Source organism: Aythya ferina (genome assembly GCF_964211825.1).
Source record: "Aythya ferina genome assembly, chromosome: 11".
NCBI classification, from domain to species: Eukaryota; Metazoa; Chordata; class Aves; order Anseriformes; family Anatidae; genus Aythya; species Aythya ferina.
Window position 1 is genome coordinate 15,165,856 of NC_140307.1, and position 14,126 is coordinate 15,179,981.

A 14,126-nucleotide genomic window follows, 5' to 3' on the forward strand; every position below is an offset into this window, starting at 1 on the left:
TGTCATAGTAGGACCGAACTTCTTCATGTTGATCTGCAATTGATATTGAGGATAGTTGAGTCCCAGTTGAAGACACTGAGAGCCTCTGTTGATGCTACTACTGCTGCTGAGTAGCCTACTTAACATTATAGGTATACTTCTGGAGTTGAAGTGCTGTAAGAATCACCATATTGATTGTACAAAGGCTACCAAAGAGCTCTCCATATTCTAAGTGGAGAGAGACTGACTTTTTTTAGCTGGAGAAATCCATACTTGGGTCAATTGAAATAGCTATAATTTTTGATCTATTTATTCAACTGAGGAAATGGAAAATGGGCTTTTTATAATACATCTTTTAAAGCATGTTTAAAAGAGTTTTTAAACGTTAAAAATAAAAATGTGCCTCTTTCAGCATTTTTCTTTGAAGTGTATTTAAATTTATATTAAGTAAAAATAGCAATGTGCAAAAACCCTCTTTTAATTTCATGTTAAATATTGCTTGATTTACCAAACAAAACAAAAACAAACAAAAACCAAACATGTTCACATTGTATTTTTTGGCACAGAAAAAAAGAAATGGAAAAAAAAACAACAACACAACAAACAGCAGAACTCCTAGCTTGTGTTTTTGTGCTCTATAGAACATGAAGACAAATCTTACAGTAACTTTTAAAAACTTTTTTACACTATTTAAACTGTAAGTTGTAGTAGTTCTGTTCCCTTCCTTCACTCATCTCTAGACCCAGGGGAAAAACAGATCTTTTCCTTCTCACTGTTCCTTTGTTCCTTTAATACACTGGAATATATTCACTCTGAAATTCCTCTTTCAAGGATTTTTTCAGCTTAATACTTGAAGCTCCATATTCACTCTTCTATATATAACTTTTCTGCGTTATAATTGTTAAAGACAGGCTTTATACACATGTGTATATATATATTAAAAAAAAAAAAAAAAAGACCTAAATGAAACTCGAGTTATTTTATCCTGGACTGTCAGTAAATTTTTTTGACTCTTAGTATGTGAAGAATTTTCTATTCAGATCTGTTTCTATCTCTCAGTGTTTAAGTGCAATTTTTGTAATTTTACTGTATGCTAGGTAGCATCAGTTCTGTGGGAAAGTGGTGCAAAAGTAATCCAATAATCACTCCAATAATGAAGCCAATTTGCATCACTTTGGCATCGTATTATTAAAAACAAATGTTTGTCTCCAAGGCAAATGAAAGAGTTAATATTTTGCAATCTTTATGCTTTTGTGCTAGGAGTAGTATTAGATTGTGGAGTGTCACATTCTTGAAGAGTTAAAACAGGGAGAATGTTTTCAGTAATGCTGGGCATGCTAGTTGACCTTTGCACACAGTAGATAGCTTTCCATTTTTCTCTCAAATAAAAATATTTTACTAGATACAGTGTTTAAATCAAATGATGCTTCAAATAATGTAAAAGCTGAATAATTATTTTAAATTAAATTGTGGCTTTCACTTCTGCCTTTCTGGCATAATTCAGTTAGTGCTCATCTAAGCCTTAATGTCTCTGCAGTGTATTTGGGCCGCTTGAATAAACTGATGGTTAGCGTAATTTTTTGGTACATGTTCAGTGAAGGAAATTCTTATATGTCTAAGCTAGCCAGAAGATACAGTTCTGTGACCTGGGGAAGAAGGAAGGAAATCAGAAGGTATACAGGCACGGCTCCTCCCCAGTGCGATAGGGTACCTGAGAAAGCTTCCCACCTGCTGTCCAGACCACTTTCCTTGATGGCTGGATTGTGAAATAGTGGGAAAAATCAGGTATTTACTATCATAATTACCCCATTTTTTCTGGAGATAGTGGGGTGGAAGTCATTGTGAGTTAGTGATGAAGTGAAATACGTGACTATTCAGCATTGTGACGTTAAAAGGGAAGCGTGCCAGTGGTGTAGTAGGTTTGTATGAACGCTTCGCTGTGGCTGTGTATCGGAGAGTATGTTCTTCACATACCTCATACGCAGGTATCTGTGCCGTCTTTCTTTCCAAATAGTTAGAAGTAAATCACAAAGCATATTATTTGGCCATGTTTTGGATTGCAAAAAATGCAGGTGTGTTTTGGCTTAAACTCTGTGCATGCATTAGTTTCTAGAAAGTATCTTATTACTGGCGTGTTAATGTGGCCCTAGATACAAGATAACTTGTAGCTTTCCTATCCAGAATGATTTGGACCTATTAATTCCTAGTTCAATATGCTTTGCTTGGCCAGTGCAAATTTCCTTAATGATTTCAAGTGAAAGTGAGCTTTCCAAATAGACATGAAATATCAAATATTTTGAGATGCTGCCAGCGAGACAGTTATCTCAGAATGGTTCTTTCCAGTAAGGTGTTCTGAAAGAGGCCAGTGACAGGATCTGCTGGGAGGATGACAGACGCATGAAGGAATATGAACAATGAATATTTAGATAATAGTAACATTTTTTTCTACATGAGAAGCTGTTGTTACTCTTTGCTTTAATCTGTTGGTAACCTACTATTGTTTTTAGGGAAGCACACTTCTTGCATAAAAAGTATGAGTTATGTAATTCATCCTTTACATCAGAGTAGCAGTAAACATTGCATTTGAGGGAACAGCTGTTCAATAAAAACACAGTTAAAAACAAGGTACTGAAGCAAGAGTTTTAAAAAACAAACAAGAAATACACCCCCCTGTTTCGGACAAGGAATGACCCAAGACTTCAGAAAGCATTTAATGTACTGATCTTCCATTTTCTTGAGATGAAAAATGAATATTTGGATCTGATTTTGGTCTTCCAGGTTTTCATTCAAGCCTCGAGAGAATATGGGTTGGCTGGATTGCTCCTCTAATTCAATTAGATTACCTTTGTGGGAGGAAGAGGTTGTCTGCAAGTGTATGCAATGTGAGAACGGTGCTCATCTTGCTAAAGAAAAATAGCCTGTAATTTTTTTAACCAACTTCAGGAGAACAGCAAAGACAGCATACTGAGAAAGACAGATATCTCTTGGCCTTTTGCCTTCATTCATTCACAAAGTATTGAATTCTTAAGAACTGGCTTGTGCTATTGCTGTTCACTCTTTACACTTAGGGCATGGTGATTGTGGACATACTGCTGTACAGATAAGTGCAAAGGCTTAATTACTTCATGTGTTGCATGCTTCTCCAGTTCAGTTTTTCAGAAAGGAACATCTAGTAAGGAATGAATCCAAATGGCAGAGGAAGAAAGTGAGAACAGAGACACAGAAACAATGATAAGCAGCTCATAGTTTAGATGAGTTTGCGACAGGAAGAAGATTGCACTGAAACTGTGCTGTGCTAGCTAAAACAAAATGCTCCTTAATCTTTAAACAATTATGTGTGAGTGGAAGTTCCAGATGAACTGTTGGATGTTTCTACTTTGCTTAGCGAGAGACTGTGGGAAAAGGTCCAGTGAAACCTGCATCCAGTACTCATACAGTCACAGTGCCTCCAGCAGTTGTCTTATCTCTTATTATTTCCTATTTTGTTTACATCTAGAATAGGACAGAACTCTGTTTAAGTAGTATTTAATTACTGCCAAATACTCAGCTTCAGTGATTAGTTCAGGTTATATATGTGTAGTCTGCTAGTCTGCTTTTTTTTTTTTTGCTTAAGCTTAACGGGGTGCATAATTTCCAAAAGTTGCTTTAATGTATCACAGGCTGTGTGTGTTTCAAGTGGAAGCCGTTCCTTGTCCTGCTGTAGTATTCAATTAACCAAAGTTCCATGAATCCCTACTAGATGTGCCACAGAATATGGTTACAAAGAATAGATATTTATGATCTAAATTCTTTTTTCAAGATTTTTCGATAAAGATGAATGCATCTGAATTGTACTGGGTGGCCCCAGATGAGAGGACTCCACTCGAGACCCAGTAGATGTCCTGCTACTTGGTGAGTCTGACATTTGCCCTTCAGAACGTATGCCACTCTTTCTTCCGACCTTTTGCGCTTTTTTCTTTTCCTGCAAAGCCATCAAAGCCACAGATAGGAATGTGTTTGGTGAAAGCAAATGTGCCTTTGCCTTGGCAGCTTGTTGCCTAGGAGGAGCTGCAACTGGAAGGATTTGGTGGGGAATGTCACAAGGGAACACCTAAGACAGAAAATACACCAAAATACTTTGCTATTTCTTTTTGTGTGGCATTACCCAGATGTTGCCCTTGTGTTTATTCAGCTCTGCATCAATATGCTCTCCACAACTGCTTAATTGGAGCTGATAAAGCTTCCTAGGAAGGTTTAGCAATCCCCTTTGACATGTTGTGGCCAGGGGTCACTGTAGTCCAGTTCCACAGTAGGGAATAGAGGCTACTATGGACTTCCTGGGTTTGGAATGTACTTTGGCATTCTTTTTCAAGTAAGGCATTTTCACAGCTGTATTAATGACATAATTAGGCCATTATTGACTACCTCAAGTTCAAAATGTGCCTGTAGGTTAATGAACCACAAACAGTAAGGCGAAGTGGTGTTGTACTATTCTGTTGCAAACTACCATTTTCCTCCTCGTGTGTGCACAGCATACCTTGTGCCTGTCCTGCACTGGACCAAGCTTTCTGTGTTGTTTGGTTGTATGCATGATAGATTTTTGTGCTGCTCTGTCTGTCATCCCATGTGATCTTAATATCTTGTCTACTGCAGAGTCACACAAGAATTGTGTGATTATTTACGTTATTTAAATGGTTTAGTTACTAAAACCTTTGCATCTATATAAAATGAACAAGATTAATAGGAAATATTGGGAGCATTTACACTTTTTGTTCTATTCCTGTTACTTCTCATATGATCATTTCTGGGCCACTGTTAGAGATAACATCTGCAGCAATTTCTAGAGCACTTCTTAATCTAATGAAACCTTTTTTTTGTCAAGTTATTCAGCATACCTATCATTGCCAGTAATGCCATCTTACTTGTTAAAACAAGCTTAGTGATCAGAGTTAATGAACCGTGTTTTGGTATGACTTGAAAGCTAGAAATAAAAGATGAGAAATTGAGGAAGACCCGTGCTCAGGAAGTATGTCAGCAGAGCTGCTTCAATGACAGGGAGCGTAACAAAAGTCGTCATGGTTTTCCTCTGTTACATAGAGCTTGAGTGAACTGTGACTGTAGCCTTTCCTGAAGGTGCTTGCAGGTTTTTCAGGCACTCTGTTTTTATGAAAGAGCAAAGCTGTTTTGTCTCTTTGCTGTGCAGGTGCTGCAAAAACTTAGATCGTTGCCTCTGCAAGCATGCTGAAGATCTGTCCTGCTTTAGCTGTTTCTTACTGTTAGTGTCTTGAAAGAGATGTTAAAGAATGCAAACTCGTTTTTTCTTTTCACTGAAAAGACGCTGTAGATGCTTGTTTACTCCTCTGATTATTTTCCCCTTTAATTTCATTTTAAAAACAAAGCTTTACTATATGATATCATATTGTAGCCTTCAGTGTTTCACACCCTTCTTTCTCTTGTAAAAAAACAAACAAACAAAAAACAGACAAAAAAAGTCAATTGGAAAATTGTTTAGTTTTAGGAAATGGGCGAAGATGCTCTAAATGACAATTACATTATATGGTAGGTGTATTAAGCCTCAGCAGCCTTTAACACATCAAAGGAAGAAAAAAAATCATATTATTTCATAATTTAAAGTATCTGGAATACTAAAAACACTTCTGCAAAACACTCACGTGAATAATCCTTACTGTGGCAAGTAGCTCAATTGTTCCCAGTGCTGGTGAAAGGCAGTGGTCTGGCAGCTTTGAGGAATGAAGTCCTCTATTTATTAGCTGGGCAAGTTTCCCAACACACACTGCCTGGTCAGTCTGCTTAAACCCTGATCTGAAGAGTGCGGGATAAGCTTTCTCTAAGGATAACAGGCATTTCAGTTTCCACAGCTCACATAATTCTTGTCTCTATTTGGAGGTTGCCAATTAGTGGAAAGTGAAGGAAGAGAGTTTGCATGCAACTGCAACTCTAATCCACCCAACTTGCATCACGGAAGGACCACCTCAGTGCCTTCTGCAGATTCCGGCAAAACCATGCCAAAAAGGTTGTGAACCTGTCCGAGTTAGCACGTGTTGTAGTGTAAGGATGGGACCCTCCCCTAGAGCCTCAAATCAAGGCAAGGAGAGCAAAATGTACTCCTGCCTCCCTCCTCTTTACTCCCCCTCCCCCTCCCAGTCATGCAATTGAGAAAGTGCTTCTATCAGGCAGAGATGCCTTCATCACTGGCAAAAATACTTTTGTGCTCCTATGCTGGGTTTCCAGGCCTGCAATAACCAAATGCTTAATCTGCAAGAGCTACGCTGGTTTACTTAATGGGCGGATCTGGAAGTCGAGGTCTGACCTCCTCAAATTTAGTTGTTCTGTGTAAATACATGCAGAATTCTTTGTAATGCTACTCTATGTTCTGCAGTCTCTGCACATCCCTTTATAATATATGCGGCCAACAAATAATCAGAAATACCATGTTTTTGTTTCTTGTTCTTTTTTAGACACTTGTAACCAGAACTTTGGGATCTCCAAGTCAACTGACCCAAGACTATCCTTAAGCTAGAAGACATATTAGCAGTGCAACATGTAGTCCAATTTGTGGATGACATCCTAGAGCAATTATGACATGGTCTGTTTCAAAACAGTTTATGAGCAGGCACTATTTGTGACAGCAGTCCAGTAGCGGTGATGGGACAGCAGAGGATGGATGTGTCCAGAGTTGCCCTATGAATTTCATGAGGTACCAAGACCAGTGATGTTGATAGCAGTGGTAGCAGGCCAATACATACGTTAGCAAAAGGTGCTGCATCAGCTGCTTGCACACGACTAAACACCACGTTGAAAAGCTTGTACTGCTCTCAGTACAACTATTGTGATTTGACCTGCTCGGTGAGGCCGTGCTGCCAGCCCGAGCAGCCCAAGCACGCAGCTTCAGCACCTTCTGCGCAGGAGGCACTAGCCATGCAGTGGAGCTGCACGTAACATGGCCTCTTCTGCACGAGGGATGTTCTTCAGCACCCCGCTCACGGCAGCTGTGAGTTCACCTTAAAATCGGGTAATGGACGAGGAGTTCATCCCACCGAACCGCACGGCAGTGCCTGGGGAAGGCCGAGCAGCCCGGGAGGTTTTCTGGTACCCGGCTGGGCACCTTTTCCCTGTGTCGAAGCGCACTTGCCTGAAAGAGGTATTGTCTGAAATGTGCTTGCGTGGCCGCAGAGCGGAGGGGTCCTGCGGTGCTGCACGCGGGGGGCATCCTCTGCTGCGGCTGCAGCCCGAGCGCTCCGCGGGGCCGGGGGGGGCCGGGGCTGCGCGCTCCGGGGGCCGCCGTGACCTTGCCGGGGGGGTCCCGGCCCCGACGGAGCCCGGGCTGCGGCGGCGCCCGCCGCTCCCTCGGACCGCCCGGGGCTCCGCACGGGGCCGGGGCCGGGGCCGGGGCTCGCCGCCCGCTGCCGCCCGGGGCCGTGGCGGAGGGCGGCGGGCGCGGGGAGCGCGGGGGGTGCGGGGGCGGGGGGTGCGCAGCTCTCGCTAGCGCTGCTTGTGGTCACAGCCAGGCACGCTCACATCCCATCTGGAGCACGCTCGCGTTTCTCCCTTCTGCTTCCCTACCATAGAGTCGCGCTGGAAACAGAAGATAGAGGGAGTGGAGGAGCTCGCCATCTCCAAGCGATCTACAGTGGGAAAAACATGGAGTCCGCTCCGGCAGCCCCCGATCCCGCAGCCAGCGAGCCGGGCAGCAGCGTCTCCGAGGCGGCCGCCGGCGCCAGGGACACCCCGGCGAGCCTGGAGCCGGCCCGGAAAAGCGATGCGCCGGCCGCCGGCCGCAGGCAGAGCTACTCCAGCAGCGGCAGCGGCAGCAGAGGTAGGGAGACCGGGGGGAGGGGGCCGGGGGAGTGGGAGCGGGGCGGGTGGGAGGAGGGAGAGGCGAGGGGGGCGAGGGGGAAGAGGGGCCAGGCAGCGCTCCGCTCCGCTCCGCTCCCCCGCCGCAGCGCCCGGGCTCGTCGCGGCCGCGCACGCGAGCTGGGCACGCTCCTGCCCCCCGCAAACCCTCGCAAACTTTTCCAGCTCCGCGACCGCGGCGGGAGGAGGGACGGGCGCGCCGGGGGGACCGGGCGCTGCGCCCCGCTCCGCTCCGCTCCGCTCGCAGCCGCGCCGAGGGGCAGCGCGCTCCGAAATTACATAATTTGATAAATATATAAAGCAACAGCCCGAGCGCCGGGCTCCGGGGGAACAAACTTTTAAAGCTGCAGCGTCCTTCCCTTCCCTTCCCTTCCTCCCGCTTCGCTCTCCCCTCGCCCGGCTCCCCGTGACAGCTCCCCGCGGCGCGCTGCTGCCCGCTCCGTGCCCGCTCCGCCCGCGGCTCAGCGCCGCTGCGGGGGGCTCCCAACTTGGCCGAGGGGCCCCCGGCTGCAGCGCGCCCACCCCGCGGCGGAGCCCCCCCGGCCGGAGCTCCGGGCCCCCCCCGTCCCGCAGGTGGCGGCCGGGGTCGAGCCGCGGTGCCCGGGGGCTCGGTGCGGGGGTGCAGGGGGGCGCGGGGGGGCTGAGCCCCGCTGCTCGCCAAGCGCTGCCCCTGCCGGGGGCCGAGGCGCCGGGTGAGGGGGCGATGGACTGGGGGGGGGGGGGGGGCAAAGCGGGCGGCCCCCAGCGGCTGCCGGGGGGAGAGGGGCGACCGGCAGAGGGGGGGGGAGTGCTGGGGTCGCCCCTCCCCGGCTGGAGGCTGGAACATGGCTGACCATGTGCTGCCGAGTGTTTGGCAGCGCCCCCCTCCCGGCCACACCCCCCCTCCCCGCCGCCATCCCACTGGGGGGAACCGAGGGGGGGCCGCGCCCGGGGGCGCCTTGGGATGGAGGGGGGGGGGGCGTGGGGCGAGAGGGGCTGCGGCCCTCGCCCCTTATGTAACGGGGTGCCCGCCGCGGGGGGGGGGCGCAGCGCCCGCGATGTGCCGGGGGGCGGCCGGGACCTTCCGGGGCGGCGTCAGGCTCCGAGCCCCCCCCGAGCCCCCCCCCGGCCCCCCCAGCCGGGCAGGCGGCTGCTGCCGGCGGGGTCCCGCGGCTCGCCCGGCGCCGCGTTACATAACGCGTGTGTGCCTGTATATATATATATGTGTGTGTGTGTGAGTGTCGGGGGGCTTCCCCCGGCCCTCCCCAGCCACCGGGGCCGTGCCGCCGATGCCCCGCTGACCCCCAGGCCCCTCCTCCGCCGGCTCTGGGCGAGCAGGGGGGGGCCGCTCCGTGCCGGCGCCGCGCCGCGTTATGTAACGGCCCGCGGGGAGCGGGGAGGGGGCGCCGGGGGTCCCGGCGGGGCTGCGGGGAGAGGAGCGGCCGGCGGAGTGTTTGGGTTTGTCGGCTGATGTCACGGAGCTGGCAGAAAACGCGAGCGTGCTCCTCGAGTGCGGGCCGCCAGGAGAGCGGGGCTGGCGGGGGGTCGGGGCCGGCGTTACGGAAATCGGAGCTTTGGCAATAAAAGTGCCCTGAGCGCCCGCCCGGCGTGGAAAGCCCAGCACACAGCGCCCTGCGGGAAGGCAGCGCGGTGCTGCCAGCCCAGCCGCCCTGAAAGCAGGACTGGATGGACGTGCAATGTGGTCCCCAGAGACTTGCAGCTTTTTTTTTTTTCTTTTCCCACTCTTGAGATAGAATCCTGATTCTTTCATGTGGTTCTGGATTTCTTACGGCAACAGCATGACCTTAATGCGTGACGAGTATAGGTGAATTTATTTTTAGAACAGCTGCATCGTAAGCTCATACGTTCAGCTGTGTATTGACTCGAAGAATTTGCCTCTTTGGGTTGTGATTCTGTAACGTGTTCCAAGTTGGCAGATCTGGACTTTTGTGCAGTCAGTATGGAGGAATGGTACAGTAAACACAAATACACCCGCACTCACCTGTCTATCTGTAAGAATCCTTGTTTGACTCAGCAAACCTTTTGAAACAATAGAAATGTTTGTTTTGTACCCTTTATTTTCATAGCTGCACCTGCTGCAAATCAGCTTTGATACTTAAGAATTTATAATAGCCGGCTTATCTAGAAGAAGAAAACAACACTGAAGAAAAAGCTATTGATGAAGAACAAATGGGGAAATTTGCCATAGACTAAGTTACTGAGTGCAGCTTTAGTTATGCTAGCATTTCAAAATACCTTATTCCTTGGTACACATGTATATTTGGAGTGCCACATCCTTAAGTATTTTGATTTTTATTTTGTTAAGGTTATGCTCTTTTTGTCACAGTGTGTAATACTTAATGGAAAGTATAAATTCAGGAGTAATTAAAAGCACCACTCAAACTAAGAATCGTTACCCGATTTATTTAGGGGATGGGAGCGTGCATGCATGTATGCTGGCGTACTTTGGGATGTTTCTTGTAGTCTGATACCAAAACTGGTTATTAGAAAGATGACAACATGCATGGAACAAGTGGGAAATTATTAGTAAAGCCCTTTTTTCTTTTTTTCTTTTTTTTTTTTTTTTTTTTTTCCCAAGAGAAGAGAGTATTGTTACTGTTAACATTGATGATTAAGATTTCCCTAAGAGCCATCACAGTCCAGCAGGTTAAAATCTCAGTCTGTGTGTGTTTTTTGCCATAAGGGCTTGTAGTTTTCCATGGGAAGCAGCAAGAATGCTTCGCTCACCTGCTATGACCCTGGACTGAGACTCTAGGTGCCATTTGTTACCCTTTGCAGGCTTTGACATCTGTGGAGTTCTCCCCGTGCTGCAGTCTAAGGCTTCATGTTCTACTAGTCCACTTAAAAGTAGTCATAATTGAATAAGCTATGTTTTAATAGAGAACTGTTGCCTCATAAAAAATGAAAAGTATGTAAAAAGCTTTTTAATCTGATAAAAAAAAAAATGCTCTGTTTTGGAGAGCTGAGCGTTTGGTCTCAGTCAATCAAGAGAGGACATCTCATGGAAAAAAATTGAAAGGCAGCATTGGCAGCGGTGACAGATGCTAGGTTTACATATCTTTATGGTATCTGGTGTTTTCTAATAGAAAGCTTAAGCTGTGTAGGTACTTGTATTCTTTTTTCCTTGCTGTTGAACTGTTGTTCACTGTTTTCCAGCAATCTTATTGTTTTATTTGGAATTTAATGTCATCTTTTCAGCCAAATTCTTTTTTTTTTTTTTTTTTTATTGGTAGATTGGGGTGCTGGTTGTGTTTTTTGACAGTTTCATTTTAATTGGGGTGATGCTCTACAAGTGAGGATGTGACTTTGTTAATAGTGATATCAGTAGGTTTGTTTTGTTCTTTTCTTTAAATATTCTACTGCTAGATTTTCTGCCTTTCTGGGTTTAGACTATTTCACAGAGTATACTTGTAAAAAAAATTGATGCATCATTTTTGGGAGAGGTCTTTGGATGTGTTCAAATGTGGGTATGTTCTAGAGATTATTTAGGTTGCCTTTGTCATCATAGAGGGCCATGCTTTGTGCACTACTGATTTAGTTATATTTTGGTGTATTATATGTGCTATGAATCCTTTAAAGGACATCGATGTTTTAAATGCTTGTAGCATAGGAGCAATGATAGCAGCAGTATGTTGTTCTCTTAGGAACAGTGCAGCTCTCATTTCAATAAACCGTAACCTATTCTCTGATTTTATTTGCTTGAGAAACATCTCAGGAGCTCATAAACCAGTATGTAAATACTGTTATCGTTCAACTAAATGCTGTGATTTTACTAAATAAAGAATGTGTTTTGTAATGGAGATTAACGGGCTGTGTGACAATTTCAGTTTTGGGTACAGCGCTGTGTTTGAATGGAAAGGGCAATTTCAGCTTTGGGAGGTTGTGTGATTTTTCTTGTATTTGTTTTCTAAGCTACAAAAATGTGTATTGGGGAAAATCTGGAATGTCTCAATTGATCTCAGTGGATTTAATCTGAGAGCTATCCCAGTGAAAAAGAGAGGGGGAAAAAAAGCTAGTTTTAAATTACTGTGCTATCTATATCTCCCTTGAAATCAATTCATGTGCTGGTGATCCATTCTCTGCTGAAACAGTTTTGAAGAACAAGTTTTCAGTAGCATACAGTTGTAGAAGACAAGATGTTAAAAATAAAAATATATATATATTTTGGGGTATATCTCAATGTGCTGCCAAGTCTGGCTGCTCTGTAGCTTAACGTTTGCTTACAGGCCATGTGTTTCCTTGCTCGTAAATGTGAAGCAGAGGGGCTTGTGGGCAGAGGCAGCAGCAGCCGGCGTCCCACAGTTGCGGAAGGCAGAGGAAGGAGAGCGCTGGTCCCCGAGAGTTCCCAGGGAGCTGTCAGAAGGGAGCAGTGCACTCGACTCAGGGCCCTCCCTCTCTGTTGAGTCAGCTGTGCCACCTCCTCAGCTGCCTGTCCCTCCCAGAGCCTTCCCTCAGCTGCAGGCACCTGTGCCATCCAAGGCTCGCTGCCATCTTAATTCCTCGGGCAGGATGGGGGGGATCACTGACAGCTTCTCGAGTGGAGCTGAGTTTGTCACGGTACACTTACGCCTGGACCTGAGCTCCTTAGTGAGATTCCGTAGGTTTCCTGAATTTCTCTGGCATTGATAGAAATGCAAGTTCATACAAGTCGGGCTGGGGAAGCATCGCATCCACACTTCATGGGCAGATTTCTGCTGTCCCGTTTTTCTTTTTCTTGTTCGTTTCTTTCAACTGTCTCCTCTTTCCCCTATTGCTGTTGCAGTCTTTGTAGCCTTGATAATCACTTCTGGAAGCATATTTTACAGAGCTGTTGGTGTTCAGAATAAAACGTGTATCCACGGCTGGCAGCCAGTTAGTGCCTCCTTAGCTGCACGGATCCTTGCAGATGCATGGAGGGGGGCTTGGCAGAGCACAGAGGCTGAATTCTTGCACTGTCACTAGATCCGTGTTACACAATTCATGTCATGAACTGAACTTCATTTAAAGGTTGTTAGCTTTTTTGGCCTTACTGTTTTGACAGAAGGCTTTCTACATCTTTGCTGTTCTGACGATTGGAAGGCCTCTTCTAACTAAATGCATTCGTGTTCAGGTAGTTCTCCTGCTTCTTTAAATATTGGTTATAAAATCTCCGTGCACTGAAAATGAGGAGAGGCTGGTATTGTGTTTTTTGATAGCTGAACCAACGTACTTCTGTTCTCTGACTCATGGTTTAGTACTTGAGCTATGTGTTGTAGATAGTCTGTGCTGATAGAAACACAAGAATAGCTTGGGCTGTAGGTTAGGAGGGGTTAATCCTATACTTTCTTGAATGTAAAGGTTGTGAATTATTTTTCATACTCTTATCTGAAGACTCATCTAGGCATGTTTCATGCACAGCAACAACTGAGCTCGTCAGAGACTAAAGGTATTAGGGTGTGTACTTTTATGAAGAAATTGTGGGGCTTATTTTACGGCAGTTTAATCTTCTAGTTTAGCCTCATTGCACCATTCATTTGGAAGGATCCCCAGGTGTTTTAAACACTATCGGGAACCATTTTGCTTATTACTGAAATCCAGCCACTTCTAGTGTGGAATCTGACAGCTGCTTAATGGTGCTCAGCCATGCTAAGCAGATCAGAACAGAAAGTGAAGAATACCATACCTGATTGAAACACTCTGAGGGATTTTAGGTACAGATAATATAATTATCTACATTGGAATTGGGTCAAACAGCACTATTCCTGTAGAAAATTACTGGATATTTTCAGTGCCTGTGTATGGTCAAGAAACTGGTTTAAAATACCTGGAAATTGTACCCGCAGCAGTGAGGTAATCGAAGATCCTGCTGTTTACCATATTGTGATCACCAGTTGCAGTATTCGCAGTGTTTTCTTCAGGTATTTCGCTGCATATTCACTGTTTGGTCTGTGCTGGTGTCGGAAATGTTACAGAACTGAGGAGAGAGCTGGGTGTTGCAGTCGTTCCTTTGTGAGGCAGATTTCAGTGCAGTTGCTTTCTTTAAAAAGTGCTGCCTGTATTCTGGGATGTGTCCGGATATTTCTGAGGGTTTAAAAAATGGTTAGAGAGGATCTGTTGCTGCTAGGCCAGTAATGCGTCGGGTGCGTGCGTGTCACAGGCCTTCCTTTTGGAAAATCGGTGGCTATCTTCCAGTTGTCTTCAATTTCACTTTCCATACAGTCTTGCAAAATAGAATATAAACAGAAGATCTGAGGATGCGAAGGAACAAATGTTAAAATTCATGATCAAGTGAATGTATATAAATGCCCCAGTAATCATGACTGACTGCAGAGGCT

The 14,126-nt window shown here is 45.8% G+C and overlaps 1 protein-coding gene across 2 annotated transcripts in view; it reads left to right on the plus strand.

Moving 5' to 3' along the window:
* The window catches only part of RORA (RAR related orphan receptor A), a 406,228-nt gene that overhangs the window by 32,768 nt on the left and 359,334 nt on the right, over positions 1-14,126 (plus strand). Inside the window, exons 4-6 of one of the 2 annotated variants that reach the window (XM_084532396.1) lie at positions 3,779-3,870; positions 6,438-6,676; positions 7,548-7,795. In XM_084532396.1, coding sequence (XP_084388522.1) covers positions 6,663-6,676; positions 7,548-7,795 — 262 coding nt within the window. In that variant the 5' untranslated portion in view covers positions 3,779-3,870; positions 6,438-6,662. The remainder of the gene's footprint in view (positions 1-3,778; positions 3,871-6,437; positions 6,677-7,547; positions 7,796-14,126) is intronic. The other variant, XM_084532397.1, reaches the window with a different exon arrangement.